Genomic DNA, 16,689 nt, shown 5'->3' with positions numbered 1-16,689 from the left:
TATAACTTCTATTTCACAAAATTTGTTTCATTTTATTTTAAATTCTATTTTTTTTCCTGTAACTTCTATTTCACAAAATTTGTTTCATATTTTTTTTAAAGTAGTTGTTCATTAGATTGGCATGCGACATCGCTCTGTTTCGTGGTTTGTAAGAGCGACCAGCAATAGAGCCACCCTATTGAGGTTGTTCCTTAGTTGGCTGACACACCATGGATGCTGCTCTGTTTTGTTTGTTGCACCTTACTTGAACTTCTTCATCAAACTGCTCATCTTCTCGTCTCATTTGCGCCCATTTTGCTTCCAATTTGGAATCCAAAGAGGATCCCCAGTTGGAATTCGAAGAGGATCCAAGAGGATCCAAAGTTGGAATTCGAAGAGGATCCAAAGTTGGAATTCATTGCAAACTTGAATTGAAAAAGATTGAATAGAAAGAGATTGAATTAAAATAGATTGAATTCAAAGTTGTGTGAATTATAGCCATATCCACCCTATTTATAGCAAAAGAAAAATTCAAATCCAACGGCTAGCTGACGTCACTTAGCCGTTGGATTTGAATTTAAGTTGTAGTTTTTAAATAATAAATTATGTTTGGCCCTATGGCCCTTTGACCCTCGGTTAGAGACGGAGGCAAATATGACCATGTACTATTTATTAAAATATTAATTTCTTGGAGGACTAGAGGGCTAAAATGAACCATCTGGCCAACCCTCGGTTGGAGATGGCCTAAGTAACTTACGCATAATCTTAGTTATCTTTACTCTTAAAACTTTTCAAGACATGTGAAAGGGTTTTAAACCTTATCTTTCTTTGAAGTATTGTGTTCAACAATATTATTAGAGGTTTGAAGTTACCCCTAAGGATGCTTAAACTTCATTATTGTTTATATTGCAATTAGAGTTACGTGACAGGTCTAGCATGTAAGCCAATATCACAATAAATAGGGTGTTTAGTTCATCCATACGTTTCGGGTTTTGAATTCATTTTCTTAGATTATTGTCATATTTTCGAACTCTCTCATCTCCTTAATAATAATAAAATTTGAAAAAAAGTTATATACCAATTGCATTGCATAGCAAAAAAAATAAATACAAGTGAGTCACAATTGTGTATAGCTAAAAATTATTCATCACAAGAAAATTAACATTTCAAAATCAACAATAACATAAGATATGAGTTAAGTCACACAATAATCTAGCATCATGAATTAATACTGTATTAACACTTCGTCAAGTCAACCTTAAAAAATTCAACTTATGAATTAAAGAAAAATTTCACTAAATGATACGTACTTATTTTTTTTGTCGAAAAAATAATAGATACTCAGCCCATCCAAATTACTGAATATTTGATTTTCCCGATGATATGAACATTTTCCTAGGACGGCACTGTTGTGAGTCGGGTGACGACTTCAAGAAACTTCCTATGAAGATTAAATAGTAGCTGTTGTAGAAAGCAGCATTTGCAGCTAGTTTGGTATTGCTGTACTTTGGAAAAAAAAAATGATTCTGATGTATTGTGAGAATAAACTCATTTTTGTTGCTTCATGTTTTCAGTTTTTTTCACCAAAAACTGTGAAAATAAGTTATTTTAAGTGTTTCCCAAACATCATTTTAAGTTCAATTTATTTTTTATTAAATACCAACTTTTTATAAAAATATGTTAGTATCAAACCAGTACAACTTCATTAAATTAGGAAAACTCCCTTGACCAAAATAATAAAAAAAAACTAAGCCCAATTGACCCGCTGGGTTGGGACCAATTGACCTGGCCAATTCGAACCCGCCCCAGACGAGCCTCGACTCTCCCGTTTGAACTGAATTCTTGTCCCATTCCTTTCCCTAACGTTGAACTCTCTCTGATCACAGACACAGACTCCGACAGAGAGATTAGAGATGTCGGGTTCGGTCAAGAATACGATATTGCCGGTGTCGGATCCTCCGAGGGACCAGGAGAGAGAGAGACTCATCGGAGCTGGCGACGATGAGAAGCTCTTCAGAGGATCCGCCATGACCAGACGTGGAGCCTACGCTGCAATCTCGTACATGGCTTGTGCAGGTAAATTACACGCCCCTTTAATCCTGTTATCCTGTAATTTTCAAAGCTTTTGATTCCCAGAAATTAAAGTTTCAAACTTCCAAAGAAATTGAAATTGGATATCAAAATATTTGAAGGAGATTGGAAGCTTTAATGGGCGAGATTGTTTTTATATGAATTTGGGTTTTTTGTATTCCTAGTTGGGATTGGCTAAAAGCGTTCTGTAGAAAAACTTAGATAAATTATTTTAAAGTGTTTATAATAAAAGCACTTCTAGCAGAAGCACTTATGGTTAGAAGTTATTTGCAATCCCAAACGGGTGTGAAATTTTTAAAGAATGTGAATTTAGTTAATTGTTCCCATTTTGTTGTGTAGTGATGTTGGTGATGTTCAACAAGGCAGCTCTCTCGTCTTATAAATTTCCAAGTGCAAACGTTATCACACTTTTTCAGGTATTTTCCCAAACGTATCCTACATTAATCTTTCGTCTTTTGGTCGGAATTTAAGTCTGCTGCCTGCTTTCTTGTGCTGTTCTTGTGTAAAGTTCATTTCTTTAATCAAAATTAAGACACAGTCTAATCTCATGGTGTTGTGGGCCTTGTTTTGAATGCTTTTCGTGCGTAACTTCATGGTTTGCTCTGCATATTGAATAGCTAATGATAATCCTTTTTCATGGTTTCTACTGCAGATGATATGTTCATGTGGTTTTCTCTACACCTTGAGACGCTGGAAGATGATTTCTTTCACAGTAGGTGAATCTTCGATTATTTCTGACAACAACACCACAACACTTGTACCATTAAAGACATTGAAGAAAACCCTTCCTCTTGCAGGAGCTTATTTGCTGTACATGGTACGCATTTTGTAATCTAGTGTTGATCAGTAGCTTTCTTGTATTTGTGATTCATGTTTGCGCGTTCATTTATTTCTCCTTGAAAGCTAGCCACCATGGAGTCTGTCCGTGGAGTAAATGTTCCCATGTACACCACCCTCAGAAGAACTACCGTGGTATTTACAATGGTTATGGAGTATGTTTTGGCTGGGCAGAGATATACATCTCCCATTGTTCGAAGGTAAGTGGCCCTTTGTATGTAACTTATTCTGTATATGCTGATGATAATATGTATAGAATCTGCTCTTCTAAATATACGTAAAGAATTATATACATTTTGATTGGATGAAAGTTCTGAACACTGACCTGTTGGCACTTTTGTTTGTGCTCATGAATTGGTCGAGTGAGAGAGTTTTGTATTATCCCATGAGCGAATGTGATGAAGAATGGTTCTACATTATGTGTTTTACTTTATTGGCCATCTACCTGATTTTCTCATTTAACTGAATATTTTAAGGTTGTTATCAGTGTCGGCCTGATTGTTCTTGGTGCATTTGTTGCCGGATCTCGGGATTTATCATTTGATGCCTATGGCTATGGTGTTGTTTTCTTATCCAACATCACGACAGCAGTATATCTTGCAACCATAGCCCGTATTGGTAATACTTTAACATTTTATCTTTGGAGAAATCCAGTGGATTCCACTTTGCTGGTTGACAGGTTTCTAAGATATTGACTGTTAGTTTCTTTTTGTCAGGGAAATCCAGTGGCCTTAATAGTTTTGGCCTCATGTGGTGTAACGGTACGCTAAAACATCCCGACTCAACTTGTGCCCTTTCGGGTTTTTTTAACTTGTGGAAAAATAGATATTTTCATTTAATTGAATCAAGCTGTGACACATATGGTATTGTTTCTCTATGATAGGATTCACATGCGGACCGATTTTGCTGTTTTTGACTTTTATTAGTGGTGACTTGAAGGCAACAATCGAGTTTCCTCATCTTCTTTCACCTGGTTTTATGGTACATTCTTCACCAATGCCACTCTTCTCTGCTAATGCATACACACTTAATAGTCCAAAAGCGGGCTTCCAACTCCTGAAATGCTCTTTTTCTGTATTTTTTGCATGGCTTTGTGTCTTGGTAGCTTATAAGTTATAAGCTATACTTATTTAAATATGTTATTGATTGGTACAGTTATTCCCTTTTATTGCATCGTTGTCGAAAGGTGGTTTAGTTTATTGATATTTTCCAGTTTTCTTTTAAAGTAATGTTACCTGCAGTTTGGTTCGTGGGTTCCATGAGTATAATATTGTTCTAACGTGATACTTGATTTCATGTTGTTATTTGATAACTCAAGATAAATCTTCCATGTTTCATGTAGAACTTCATTGAATTTTTTCGCCCCCAGCTGTCTATGTGGCCTACATGAATTAGTGTTATATAGTTGATACATGGTGGAAGTGACGTGTTTGGACTTGCAATTGTTGCATCATGTTTGTTTAAGTTTTGAGAACATCCGGAATGAGTTTCAAGGTTTTCTCTATGTAGCATTTTACATCTTCCCTCCGGGTTTTTTGGCATTTCATAGAATTCAATTGACATCAATTACTCAAGTATAATAAGCCTATTCTTCTTGCATTACTTAAATACAACTTCCAAGTAACTCCTGTGGTTTTGATTGAGATCCACTGTTGTTTCCTATTTTTCTTCCTCCTTTTGGCAGGCGGTCTTGCTTTGTTCCTGTATACTAGCCTTCTTCTTGAATTACAGCATATTCCTTAACACAACTCTGAATTCAGCTCTTACGCAGACAATTTGCGGTAACTTGAAGGTTTGTGTAGCCTATATTTCTGTCTCTTAGATGTGTTAACAACATAAGTTAGCAGCCTCTATGAATTTCTCCAGGTGGTGTGGCCATACTTTTATGCATGTGAATAATTTGAAATTTGAAAACGTAAGGCGATTGAGGTAGCTATGTTATGGCTCATTTGATTGAGCTTTCTTAATGTCGTAAATGGATCAAATGATATGAAAGTTACTTTAATTCAGAAAATAAATGAATAAAGGTACATTGTTTATATATGCGACTCTGATATTGAACAGATATCTTCATTAACGTAACATTTCATCTCTCTTACATTTTCTGGTCACTAAACTGCTATAGGATTTTTTTACCGTTGGACTTGGCTGGATGCTATTCGGCGGCCTTCCATTTGATATTGTAAGTGCAAACTATTCTCCGCTCTAATAAAATCACTCTTTCACTATTTGATTTAGAAATTGACGCGTTTTTAACTTTTTTATTTGGTAGTTGAATGTTATCGGTCAATCTCTTGGTTTCATTGGCTCTGGGTTGTATGCCTACTATAAGCTCATAGGGAAGTAACATATTCAACAAATGTCTAGTTCTCTCACCTGAAGACGATTCATTGCTGCCCTTGTTTACACCACCACCAAATTTGATTTTGCGATTATGAGGCTCTTGGAGTGAGATGTGCAGTATTAAGACCGGAGACATCCGCTCAGTGGTGGGTTTAACCGTTAACTGGAAACGGAGTGTTATGTATTCTTCTATACCAACCAGCAGGTGTTAGAAACAACGGCTGCACAAGTTGGCATTGGCAAGCTGCTTGCTGATGTAGTTTGTTTGGGCTTTGTCATTGTATACCATGAATATTCCCTTCTTCCAATATTTCGGCCACATATGCTCAAATTTTGAAGCGACGGTAAACGCAAAATGTAGTTTCATATATACTGTTGATCGTAGTTTTTTGTTGGAACTATATTAATTGTGCGTGTATGCAAGCTCGTGTTTTGGTTTTTTTTATTAGTACATTGATATTTTTGTACTAAGGGGAGGGGAAGTTCGGCAAAATCACACAATAGGTAATCTAATTTGGTATCGAATTCGACATCTACAAAGTTCGAACTTAAAATCTCTTACTTTCAAATGAAAAGAAATATCACCAAATCGTAGTAATGAGTGGCCCGATCTCGTGTTTCTGTTAAGGCACAACACACAATACCAATTCCGAGAAAACGTAAGGTTTTTTTTCCATGTGATTCTTAGTCTTAACAAAAGTTGTTACGGAATCAAACTCGTGCACCTCAAATTCTGGCAGCAGAAGATGACCGTTGGATTATCTTTTGATCATTTAGGTATTGGTTGTCTAAGATCATAGATGTATTGGTTGTTACAAAAAAAAAAAAAATAATAAAAAAAGAAAAAAGTAGAGGGCAATAGCTCCCTCTCGCTCGCTTTCCCTCTCCTTCCTCCCTCTCTCTCTCTGTCTGGAATTGCCTCCGACAGAAGCTCCGAAACCCTAATCTTACAATGCGTGTTCTTCTTCCCTAAGAATCTAATCCCTCTTTATTTTTCTTATAACTTTTGAGTCCTTTTTTAGTGAATTTGGAGCTCCTTTTTTTGTGTGTGTAAGGCGATGGTTGAGGGGTTTGTCCGGGAGAAATTCGTAGAGTTATTATGTCGTATAGCGCGCTGAGAATTGACGATGATGATTTTGTCCCAGTTGGGCGGTCGTCGATCGAACGGCCTCGCCGCTCCAATTCTCTGCCGTTTGTGCCGTTGCTGCTCGTCGATGGCTTCTCCCGCAAGAGCTTGTCGTACTCCGCGCTTCCTCAGGAGCCTCTCCGGCTCTCCGTTCTCAAATTGGATGGCTCTTGCTTCGGTACTCTCTCTCTCTCTTCTCGTTTCTGAAAATCTATGGTGCATTGTTGGTGGCTTGTTTGGTTGCTGAGAAAGTTTTGGAAAACTGACTAAATTTTTTTGTATTTTCTCTTCTGAGTTACAATTTGATTCTAATCCTAGGAAGGAATTTGAAATTTTCCCGTTGCTGTTGTGCATTGCGCCTATTAATTTCTAATTTCATTTTCTAAGCATGTCTGTAATTCTCTGTCACGATGGTTAATCCCGTTGCTGCCTGCTTGGTTGCTGAGAAAATTTTGAGAATGTAGGAGGTCATTTTATGTACATTGTTCTTAAGGTTCCTTTGGTTTTGAAAGACAAATTTGCGCCGCACAAAATTTCAGGGCCAATGTATGATTGATTTCATTTGATTTGATTTCTTCATATCTAATTCATTATATGTACATTGTGCTTAAGGTTCATTTATTTGTTTTTCTGATTGAGAATTGCATGAATCGAGATGTTTTTCTTTCTTTCCTTTTTTTTTTCTTTTCCTGGCGAGTTCCATGAACTAAAATCTTCCCTTTCACAGATATTCAAGTTTCCATGACAGCCACTATTTTGGAATTAAAGCAGGCAGTGGAGGCTGTTTTCAGTCACATGCCACAGAGGGGACCAGGAAAAATTTCATGGTATGTTCACTTCATCCATTTAAATATTTTGGATGAGAAGCAAAAGCTGCAAAACCATATAATCACAGAAATTTATCTTTGTTAGCATTCAGATGTGAAGCTTAGCAGTTTTTATACTTTTGAGTTGGTAATTTCATTACACAGCCGTATTCGTATCATTAACGATGTTCCTTGTTTAAATATGGTTCATGGAGGCCACATGTGTGGGGTCATTTCTGCTTGTGCTACGATAATCAGAAGCTACTTGTTGAAACTGATCATATCAAACTTTATGGCATCAAAGACGGTGATCAGGTATGCGGCAGATCCCTTGAGTTTCTGAAATTGATCATTTATCCAGTTGGCTACTATTATGCTTGGTGTGGTGTCCCTGAAATTGATCATTGGTAATTTGGGTTGTTTAATTGGTTTTTGCCACTCCAAGTTCACTTCCTCTATCCCGCGTCCTCCCCCATGTCTGCATGTCTTTTACTTAGAGTCTGATAACATTGTGTTGTCTTCATGTATGTCAACTGGTGTTGTTTGGTATGTGCAGCTGCATTTTGTCCGGCATGTTTCAATCAACTACAGCATGACAAAGAGCCAATCATCAAAGAAAGGGTTCCTTGCTTTAAAACAAAACACGATGTGAGGCTCTCCCTATTGCCATTTCTCTTTTACAAGAATTTTCAGCACAAAAACATGAAATTTCTGCAGTTCCCTACACAGATAATAACCATTGTTGCCAGGCCCTGCTTCTTAACCGCGTTTCTCTGCTGGTCTTTTATTTTTCAATTGTGCTGTGTACTTGTCAATTCAATATGTGCAGGTCATTGTCGCGGTCATTGAGCTTTCAAGAGGAAGATCCGACTGACATTGAGAAAGAAGAGAATGGCAAAGACGTAGAACAGAATGACGAGTTATGTTATGATTCTGATGACATCAAGAATCCAAAGTCCCCGCATTGTGATGACGAAGTTTCTATCCAACACAATGAGAGCAGGCTGCCCTTCTTATTGGGAGAATGGTTTCCATACTCCAAACTGTCAGCTGTTGGAACAACATCTAAAAGAACTTGTGCGCCAAGCATAGCCAGTGGGTTGTTGCTTGGGTTTAGGAAGATATTCGGGTTTTGTTTCGAAAAACGCGAAAAACGGTATAGTAGAAGGGATACCTGGAGAACAGATTAGCGCTACAGTATGGTTTCTATCCCTACGGGCCTAAATTGATTAGATAGTATGATTAAAATTACATATGGCCTTACACTCTAGTCATTTGCCCGCTTATATAAATTTCATTTTCTACTGCTCCAATTCTCAACACCTGAAAAGTGTAGCTGTAAAGATTTTGAGCCAAGTCAATGTACATAAAGAGGGATTTTCTTTTCGAAGTTTCGTGACAAGAGAAACTTACCTACACCAAGGATGCCATAGTTACACAGCTTAAAATTAATCATGCAATGTTATATGTTTTTGCTTTCCCATATATAAGTGTGATTTGACTTGCAATGTCATCATTGTGATATTTCAAGTGCATGTAAGTTGTTTTCCACATGGACTCCAATTTCTCCATAATTGGGATTCAAAACCTACTTGGGCCTGGACTAGGTTTGGATGATGGGCTATTTCATATTTGTGGCCAAGGTGCCAACTTTTTGGGTCCTCATGTGGGACTGTCACGGTACCACTCATCACTCACCACAAACTCCTTTCCCCCTTTGAATCCATAAAATCCTCATAAATGTGTGGCAAGGAGTTGAGATAGCCCTCTCCCCAAAGATTTACCCTCACAAATTCACAACCCCTCAAATCCCCAAATCCAAAAATCCCAAAGAACTCTCAAAACCCCAAAAATCCAGAGAACAGCACAGAAACCAGCAGAGCCCTCCGCCATGGCCAACATGATCATGGCTTCCTCCAAAGTCCCCATCTCCTCCTCCCCTTCTACCCCAATCCCAAAACCCAGAATCCCACTCCAAATCTCCATCCCCAAAATGCCAGCAAACCTCCCAAAGCTCACAAAGCCCCAATTGGTATCCCTATCCTCCTCCCTCTCCGCCATCGCGGCCGCCTCGCTCGCATTGGCGCCACCGTCCCTGGCGGAGGAATTCGAGAAGGCGGCCCTGTTCGACTTCGACCTGACCCTCCCCATCCAGATGGTGCAGTTCCTGCTGCTGATGGTGGCGCTTGACAAGCTCTACTACAGCCCACTGGGGAAGTTCATGGACGAGAGGGACGCGGCCATCAGGGAGAAGCTGGGGAGCGTGAAGGACACGTCGGAGGAGGTGAAGCAGCTTGAGGAGCAAGGCATCGCCATCATGAGGGCGGCGAGGGCGGAGATATCCGCGGCACTGACGAAGATGAAGAAGGAGACGCAGGGGGAGGTGGAGCAGAAGTTGGCGGAGGGGAGGAAGAAGGTGGAGGCGGAGCTGCAGGAGGCGTTGGCGAAGTTGGAGGAGCAGAAGGAGGAGACCATGAAGTCGCTTGACTCACAGATTGCCAATCTCAGTGACCAGATTGTGAAGAAGGTCCTTCCTCTTTGAGTTTCTTGGGTTTGTTTTTCGCGTAAGGTGTGAATTGGAATGGGGGCAAATGGGAAATCGGATTGCTGTGTCAATGATTATATAATTGTAATAATAATATTTGTATGTTAAATGAATGAAATTACTGTTTTTTTTCTTGTTCTGGTTCAATATTTTGTGGATGTGTAATTTGAATAACCGAGGGAAGAAAGGATTCATGGGATTCGTACAGTGTTGGAGAGGATTTTCGGTGGCAGTGAACCCGATCCATATAAGTAAGTATCAGGTTGGATGTGTTAGGTGAGGAGAATAGAGCAGTGAGTGATAGAACCATTCTTTAAAATTTGACGAATGAACCTTGCAGCTCGTATTGTCAGCTGTGGGTTCGAATCTAAGAGAAATTCTAGAGAATGTTTGCTACCTTGAATTTTTTTATCCGGCGGATTCCTCCTTTTGCTCCTTAGCCTACCGGGTATTAGCAGCCGTTTTCAGCTGTTGTTTCCCTCCCAAGGGCATGTTCTTATGTGTTACTCACCCGTCAGCTCTACTCCTTGCACCTTTCCCATTGTCCATTTTAAGAAATTAGTGGTAGTTTTGTTTACCTAAATGCTAATATCGAAATTGTTTCAAGGTGATTTTTTATGTGCTCTAGCAGATCGGATACTTAGGGTATTTATCGTTAAAAACAAAAATTTAAGAATCAAATTTTTTAAAAGGTTCGGAATATCCTTTACATTGAAGCATCATAAAATTTTTGTTATTCCGATACCTGTGAATACTGTGCACAGAAGAGATACATGCATAATGTGTAATTTGGTACATGAAAATAATATTATTCATTGGGCCCAAAATTAAGCAAAGATGCATCACTATGGGTTTCAACATTTTCTTAAGCCCAAAGGAACAGGGCTTCGGTACAAGGGCAATATGTACCTTTGGATTTTATTGCTGCATGTGATTTGCGGTTGTTCTTCTATTACCGCTTGTATCAAGACAAAATTAATCGTAGAAAATTCAGCTTTCCCTATATCTATTCGCCGATGCGTCGTTGTGCACATGTCAAAATCTTATTTATTGAATATAAATAAGGCGCACAATAAGCCTAGAAATATATTTATTGTCATGAAAAGGGATGAATTGCTCTGATAGATATAGTATTCTTCTTCAAGTCACTATTCGAGATACAAATTTCATCTATTTCTTTAATGTAGACTAGATTAAAGTAGTAATATTTTAATTAATCAAATTGACGAGGTGAACGTGAACCCGAGTTGCATCGAGTGACAAACATTAATTATCCTGCTGTTGGTGTGGAAGTTAGGCTCGTAGTCAGGAAAAGGTTAAAATATTTATGTGAGTCTTCTCCATAATAGGTAAATAATCGTAACTTACCACCCGTTATCTTCTTTTAAAGTTAAAAAAAAAATAAATTATCCTTGTCATCACGCATGTGTAATGCGACAGATTTACCCAACAACATCACACAGTTGTGTTCAATCACAACACTAACAAGTTTTAACCATCTTGTTTTGCACGTAAGCCCTATACAATAATACAGTTACACATATGCCATGTGTATACATATGTATGGTTGGTAGTTAAATAGACAAATGGGTAAATTACATTTAAAAAAATATAAAGTATTTTCGTATTTATTTAGAGAATTGTTATCAGCACTTCAAAATTCTCATTCTACACTCCAAACTTTCTATATTTATAAAGAAAAATACATTTGTGAAAAGTGTAGAATGAAAATTTTGAAGTGTCAATAACCCGTCTCTTTATTTAATCAAATTATAATAAGGCAGGGAAGAAGGAAATGAAAGTAACATTTTCACCATTATTGTCACTTCCAAAGGTTTACCCTTGTCTGACAACTAATTTACCCATCAGTCATCAGCACCGTTTATTAAAATACAAGTGGGACAGGTGTATCCCAACGAAACAATCCAACGAACAACAATTCTTCCTCGCTTTTAATATTTTTTATCTTTTATTTTCTTGCCGTCATCTTGTTTCTGAATGCAACATCCAATAATTGAATGTGATTAGTTGCTTCTTAAACTCCTCCTCCGCTTCTTTCCCGCAACTTCAAGATTGATTGAATAACAAAATTGGTCAAAACTTCTTTTGCGTGCAGCAAAAGGCACAATCGCAATTGCCCTGAAAATAAACGGTTAAGATTTAATTGTGAAAATATTATTTTTACTTACTTATTAATCTAATTCATATAAATCAGATTATATAATAGTCTGGATTGTTAAAGACAAATCTTTGAGTAAAGTACTTACATGGAATTGGTTTTCTGCTACTTTATTATTTTATTTTAATAACTTAGTTTTACATGTAAATTTTTTTTACGCTAATTAAAATATTATCCGATAATAAACTTGTTTTATGTAAATTGCTTTCGTGAGAACTGACTGCTCTTTTATCTCGTTTGTTGGGAATTTGACTTAGAATCAAACCGGAAAAGCAAAAGGCAAAGAAAAAGGAAAAGGATAATAAAAGAGAATTAAGAGGGGGCCCAGCAGCTTCACCGATTCTAGCCCAACTAGGAGTTTTGAGACTTGAAGTAGTTCTCATTTCGTTTGTTGTATATACTATTATTACTCTCTCTCTCTCTCTCTCTCTCTCTCTCTTTTATTCTCTCTGAAGCTCTCTCAGATTCCAGACCTCTCTCCCAGACTGAGTGTGTTACGTATGTAAATTTCACTCTAAATTCGTCGACATATCAAACTCATCTGGAGCTCATCACCAAGTTTCAGTGAGTATTTATTAGTCTCCATTAATTCTTCCTTTCTTTCTATTTTTTGGATTTATGGTATTCTTTTTAGCTTTTAGTCTCTGTTTGTTCCGTTGAAATTTTTTCATTGTGCTATATGCCTCTTGTTTGATTAGTTTGTCATGGGAATGATCAAATCGGTGGAACCCAATTAACTTTTGCGTTAATGGGTTACCAAAAAATTGTGAAAAGGTGAATCGGTGGAGTTAAATTTTCCCAGTAACCAAACAGAGTCGGTCTGCTTTCTGGGAAAATTGAAGAATCTGAAGGGAGATAAAGTTTGATGCTTTTTTTGGTCAAAAGAACAGATGAAGGAAGAAAACTGATTAATGCTCAGTTATGAAGTGTGAGGATTTTAGCTCTCTGGGTTTTCTGGTTATGAAAATCCTAAATACAACGTCTGTGATCATATATTTTATGCATCCCATTTCCTTTGATTTCTTCAGCGTTTGAATTGCTTTGTGTGTGCATCTATTGCGTGTATTTTCGTTCGCATTCGGTTCATTTGTAGTCCCTTTGAACATGAGTCCTCTATCGATGTAGGCTAGATGAAGAAAGAAAGAAAGAAAGAAAGGGACCTGATATAGTCCCAAATAATTTGATTAACATACGCTTGTAGTTTGCAATATCTGAGTGTGCTTCTTCGCCCTTGGTTCAGTGAATGAGTGGCATAGCTCTGTTTACAAAAACTCTCTGCTGTCTTGCGATGAGAAGATCATAGGAGTTTTTGTGTATTTATGTATTTATATGATTTTGTGTTAATTTTTATTTGTGACGGTGACGTCTATGCAATATTTTGCATTCAGGTCGAGAAATGGCTAAACAAGTTGTTGCTAACCAACCGTCTGCTTCATTTGAGTACGAGATTTTAGATCGTGATTCTGATGGCCTGAGAACTGTTGGAGCCTCTTCAGAACAGACAAGTCCTTGGATTGAACCTGTAAAATTGAAACTTAGACACAGAATTGGGAGGGGACCCTTTGGTGATGTTTGGTTAGCAACCCATCATCAGTCAACAGAAGATTATGATGAGTATCATGAGGTGGCTATCAAGATGTTCCATCCAATCAAAGAAGACAACATGAGGACTGTGTTGGATAAACTCAAAGATATTTTTCACAAATGTCAAGGAGTTGGCGGTGTTTGTTGGCTATATGGAACTTCAATCATCAATGGAAAGGTGAGTCGCTTTTTTGTATTTCATGCACTATAAGGAGATTTCGGTCCTGCCTGTATGATTTCTAGCTTGCTAAAAGCAATTTGGGTTTGTGCACTCAGATATGCATCATCATGAGATTATATGAGGGATCCGTCGGTGACAAAATGGCACAACTCAGAGGAGGGAAGCTCTCACTTCCTGATGTTTTGAGGTTAGTTGGGTCCTGATTAGACCATTAGCAATGCTTAATTTTATTATTTCCCAAAGATTTTAGTGCTCGGTTTTTACTTGTGCTATTGGTTACAACTTACAGGTATGGGATTGGTTTGGCTGCGGGGATTCTTGAACTACACTCCAAGGGCATCTTGGTTCTTAATCTTAAACCTTCAAATGTTCTTCTGAATGAAAAGGACCAAGCAATTCTTGGTGATTTTGGTATTCCTTATCTATTGCTTGGCGTACCATTGATAAGCTCAGATATGACTCGGAGGATTGGAACCCCAAACTACATGGCACCTGAACAATGGCAACCAGAAGTAAGAGGTCCAATATCTTTTGAGACCGACTCGTGGGGTTTTGGGTGCAGCATTGTGGAAATGTTGACTGGTGTCCGTCCTTGGGGCGGAAAATCTGTTGATGAAATATCTTATTTAGTTGTTGGGAAGCAAGAAAAACCAGACATACCAAGTGGCCTTCCTCCTGCAATAGAGAATATTCTTCTTGGTTGCTTTGAGTACGATTTGAGGAGTCGCCCTTTAATAACGGACATATTGACTTTATTCAAAAGGTATGGTTCCTCTACTATGTTTATAATTTTGTTCTGAGTCTTTGAGAAGAGGAGTTCCTCTTCTTTTCATATAATAATGTCATTCTTCTTACTAACCCAAATAAGAATTAATGCATAAGAAGCAGGTCACTTCATTATGCCTAGTGTAGGATCAATACTTCTGTAAACTTAGACACCTTTTCTCAGTATAAGCAATCTTTTAGGTCCACCATAAACAGCATCCTCATCTAGATAATACGCTTGCATTTTACAAAGTACAAACAAAATCTTGATGGTTCTTGTGGCAAGTCAGATTAAACTATTCAAGCTTTTTGATATTGATAAACTTTATAGGCCCAGCATGGTCCACCACCAATATCATCGATATTGTCCCCACTTAATCATCTAGCATCAGGTGTGGGGTTTATCATAAAAGGCCTCGGTGATATTAGGGGTGGAATCTCCAATATATTAATTGCATTTTTTTTTTTTTTTTTGTCATATGCCCAATGTGGGATCCTATTCTCCAATAGATATCTTTGCTTAATTTAAGTACTTATGATGTGATTATTACATGGTTGTGGAAGCAATTTTACCTTATGAACTACTTACTGTAATTGTATAGGAAGTAAAAATTGGAAAGAAAAAAAAACATTTCACAACAATAGTTTCCGACTGACGGCAACATTTCAATTTTCATAATTGATATGAGAAGATGCATGTAGCGTTATCTCTGCTCAGTTGTGTTTTAAAGAAACCATTGCATAAAGAGAAGTTCCGTTCACCACTTTTACATATTTGATATTAACTGCTACCACACTAGCAGCTTGCAGAGTACAATCTCCAGTGATGGAGACTGGACAGGTCTTGGGATAAGAACAATCAAGGAAAAATCGAGTAGCGTTGGTTACACTGAGTGGTTCCTGTCAAAGGATCAACTGCAAGTGGGTGACACGGTGCGTTCCAGAAAGCCACCAAACTGCTGCAAACCTGAAAACATGCATATTCCAGAAGGCACAGTAGTGGGTGTCGAACATGACGCAGATCAAGATGGGTTTGTTTTGGTGAGAGTCCATGGCATCCATGACCCACTGAGGGTTCATGTTTCAACACTGGAGCGAGTCACTTTTGGCTTGGCAGCTGGTGATTGGGTACGCTTGAAGAAAGAAGACAAGAAACACTCACCAGTAGGTATTCTTCATTCCATCAATCGTGATGGTAATGTAGCTGTTGGATTTATAGGGCTGGAAACTCTCTGGAAGGGAAATTCTTCAGAGTTTCAGATGGCAGAGTCCTACTGTGTGGGTGAGTTTGTCAAGCTGAAAGCTAATGTATTGAGCCCTCGATTTGAATGGCCACGTAAGAGGAAGGGGGCGTGGGCCACCGGGAAAATAACGTGGATCCTACCAAATGGGTGCCTTGTGGTCAAGTTCCCGGGAATGCTGACCTTTGGGGAAGAGAACTCAACCTTTGTAGCTGATCCTGCTGAAGTGGAATTGGTTACGTTTGATACTTGTCCAGGAATAGTGAAGAAGTACCAACATCTTGAGGATTTTCATTGGGCAGTGAGGCCACTTCTGGTTGCATTGGGCATATTTACAGCCATGAAGCTAGGCATTTATGTTGGAACAAAGGTGGGGAGGTCCAGGGTGAAGAAACAACAGAGCGGTGCTACACCGAATGAGATTCAGCATACCGATGGTCAGAATTCTGGAAACCCGGCGTGGATTCCTCCTAATATGAAAAATATCCTTTTCAGAGAAGGTGTTACCACCGGTCCTGCTCGGTAGTTTCATGCACAGTTCATCTGCCCAGAACTAGTTTTAAGTTCAACCATGCGTATATGCTGTAACTAGTTTGTTGGGTATCACTAGGGCATTTTACTCTTTAACTTAAGCTGGAGAACGGCGTTACAAACCGGACCACTGTCGAATTCAGGGCAAACATATTCGCTCTATATGTATATATAAATGTATATATTTTAATTGACTCATTTGTGTTGATCATCTCTACCGTATTTTAATATAAACTTGGAAGCTTATATCCATAATTTTATGGAGGTTATTTCCGGGAAACCGGTGAAGGACAACCTGACAATCGAGCCTGAGAGGTTCTCTCTTGCACTTGGGACGTAGCTTTCGGTGGCTTTAGTGGCATCACCGTCCCAAGGTGTTTCTTATGTGTCCAAAAGTGCGTCGCCTATCCAATAGATGCTTGCCATGTGGTTTTTGGTTGCTATGAGAGTCTTGCCTTAACACGCATTTCACTCTTTGTTC

General features: G+C 38.3%; 4 protein-coding genes across 5 annotated transcripts; all 4 read left to right on the top strand.

The window, feature by feature from the left end:
* The first annotated feature begins 1,714 nt into the window (after positions 1-1,714).
* On the top strand, positions 1,715-5,657 carry LOC137743772 (UDP-N-acetylglucosamine transporter UGNT1). Its single transcript, XM_068483715.2, has 10 exons — positions 1,715-2,055; positions 2,410-2,486; positions 2,723-2,887; positions 2,974-3,107; positions 3,395-3,525; positions 3,624-3,668; positions 3,791-3,888; positions 4,592-4,699; positions 5,033-5,089; positions 5,180-5,657. The coding sequence occupies exons 1-10, from the start codon at positions 1,893-1,895 to the stop codon at positions 5,252-5,254; spliced, it is 1,053 nt and encodes a 350-aa protein (XP_068339816.1). The 5' UTR covers positions 1,715-1,892; the 3' UTR covers positions 5,255-5,657.
* Positions 5,658-6,074: 417 nt separating this feature from the next.
* On the top strand, positions 6,075-9,861 carry LOC137730522 (uncharacterized). Its single transcript, XM_068469517.2, has 5 exons — positions 6,075-6,554; positions 7,104-7,203; positions 7,398-7,497; positions 7,739-7,830; positions 8,012-9,861. Exons 1-5 carry the CDS (start codon positions 6,350-6,352, stop codon positions 8,370-8,372), a joined length of 858 nt encoding a protein of 285 aa, XP_068325618.2. The 5' UTR covers positions 6,075-6,349; the 3' UTR covers positions 8,373-9,861.
* On the top strand, positions 7,856-9,861 carry PDE334 (ATPase, F0 complex, subunit B/B', bacterial/chloroplast). Its single transcript, XM_068469528.2, has one exon. The coding sequence runs from the start codon at positions 9,074-9,076 to the stop codon at positions 9,722-9,724; it is 651 nt and encodes a 216-aa protein (XP_068325629.2). The 5' UTR covers positions 7,856-9,073; the 3' UTR covers positions 9,725-9,861.
* A 2,380-nt stretch (positions 9,862-12,241) lies between these two features.
* LOC137746525 (Protein kinase superfamily protein) lies at positions 12,242-16,463 on the top strand. 2 transcript variants are annotated; one of them, XM_068486556.2, is made up of 5 exons: positions 12,242-12,470; positions 13,295-13,668; positions 13,767-13,858; positions 13,961-14,434; positions 15,240-16,463. In XM_068486556.2, the coding sequence occupies exons 2-5, from the start codon at positions 13,303-13,305 to the stop codon at positions 16,201-16,203; spliced, it is 1,896 nt and encodes a 631-aa protein (XP_068342657.2). In that variant the 5' UTR covers positions 12,242-12,470; positions 13,295-13,302; the 3' UTR covers positions 16,204-16,463. The 2 variants fall into 2 exon arrangements, with proteins under 2 accessions (XP_068342657.2, XP_068342650.2); XM_068486549.2 differs by lacking the exon at positions 12,242-12,470 and adding an exon at positions 12,718-12,834.
* Positions 16,464-16,689: the final 226 nt, after the last annotated feature.

This window comes from Pyrus communis, chromosome 15, assembly GCF_041283825.1.
Source record: "Pyrus communis isolate YQ-2024b chromosome 15, ASM4128382v1, whole genome shotgun sequence".
Lineage (NCBI taxonomy): Eukaryota > Viridiplantae > Streptophyta > Magnoliopsida > Rosales > Rosaceae > Pyrus > Pyrus communis.
The sequence above is the reverse complement of the archived record's forward strand: the minus strand, read 5'-3'. Positions and strand labels throughout refer to the sequence as shown.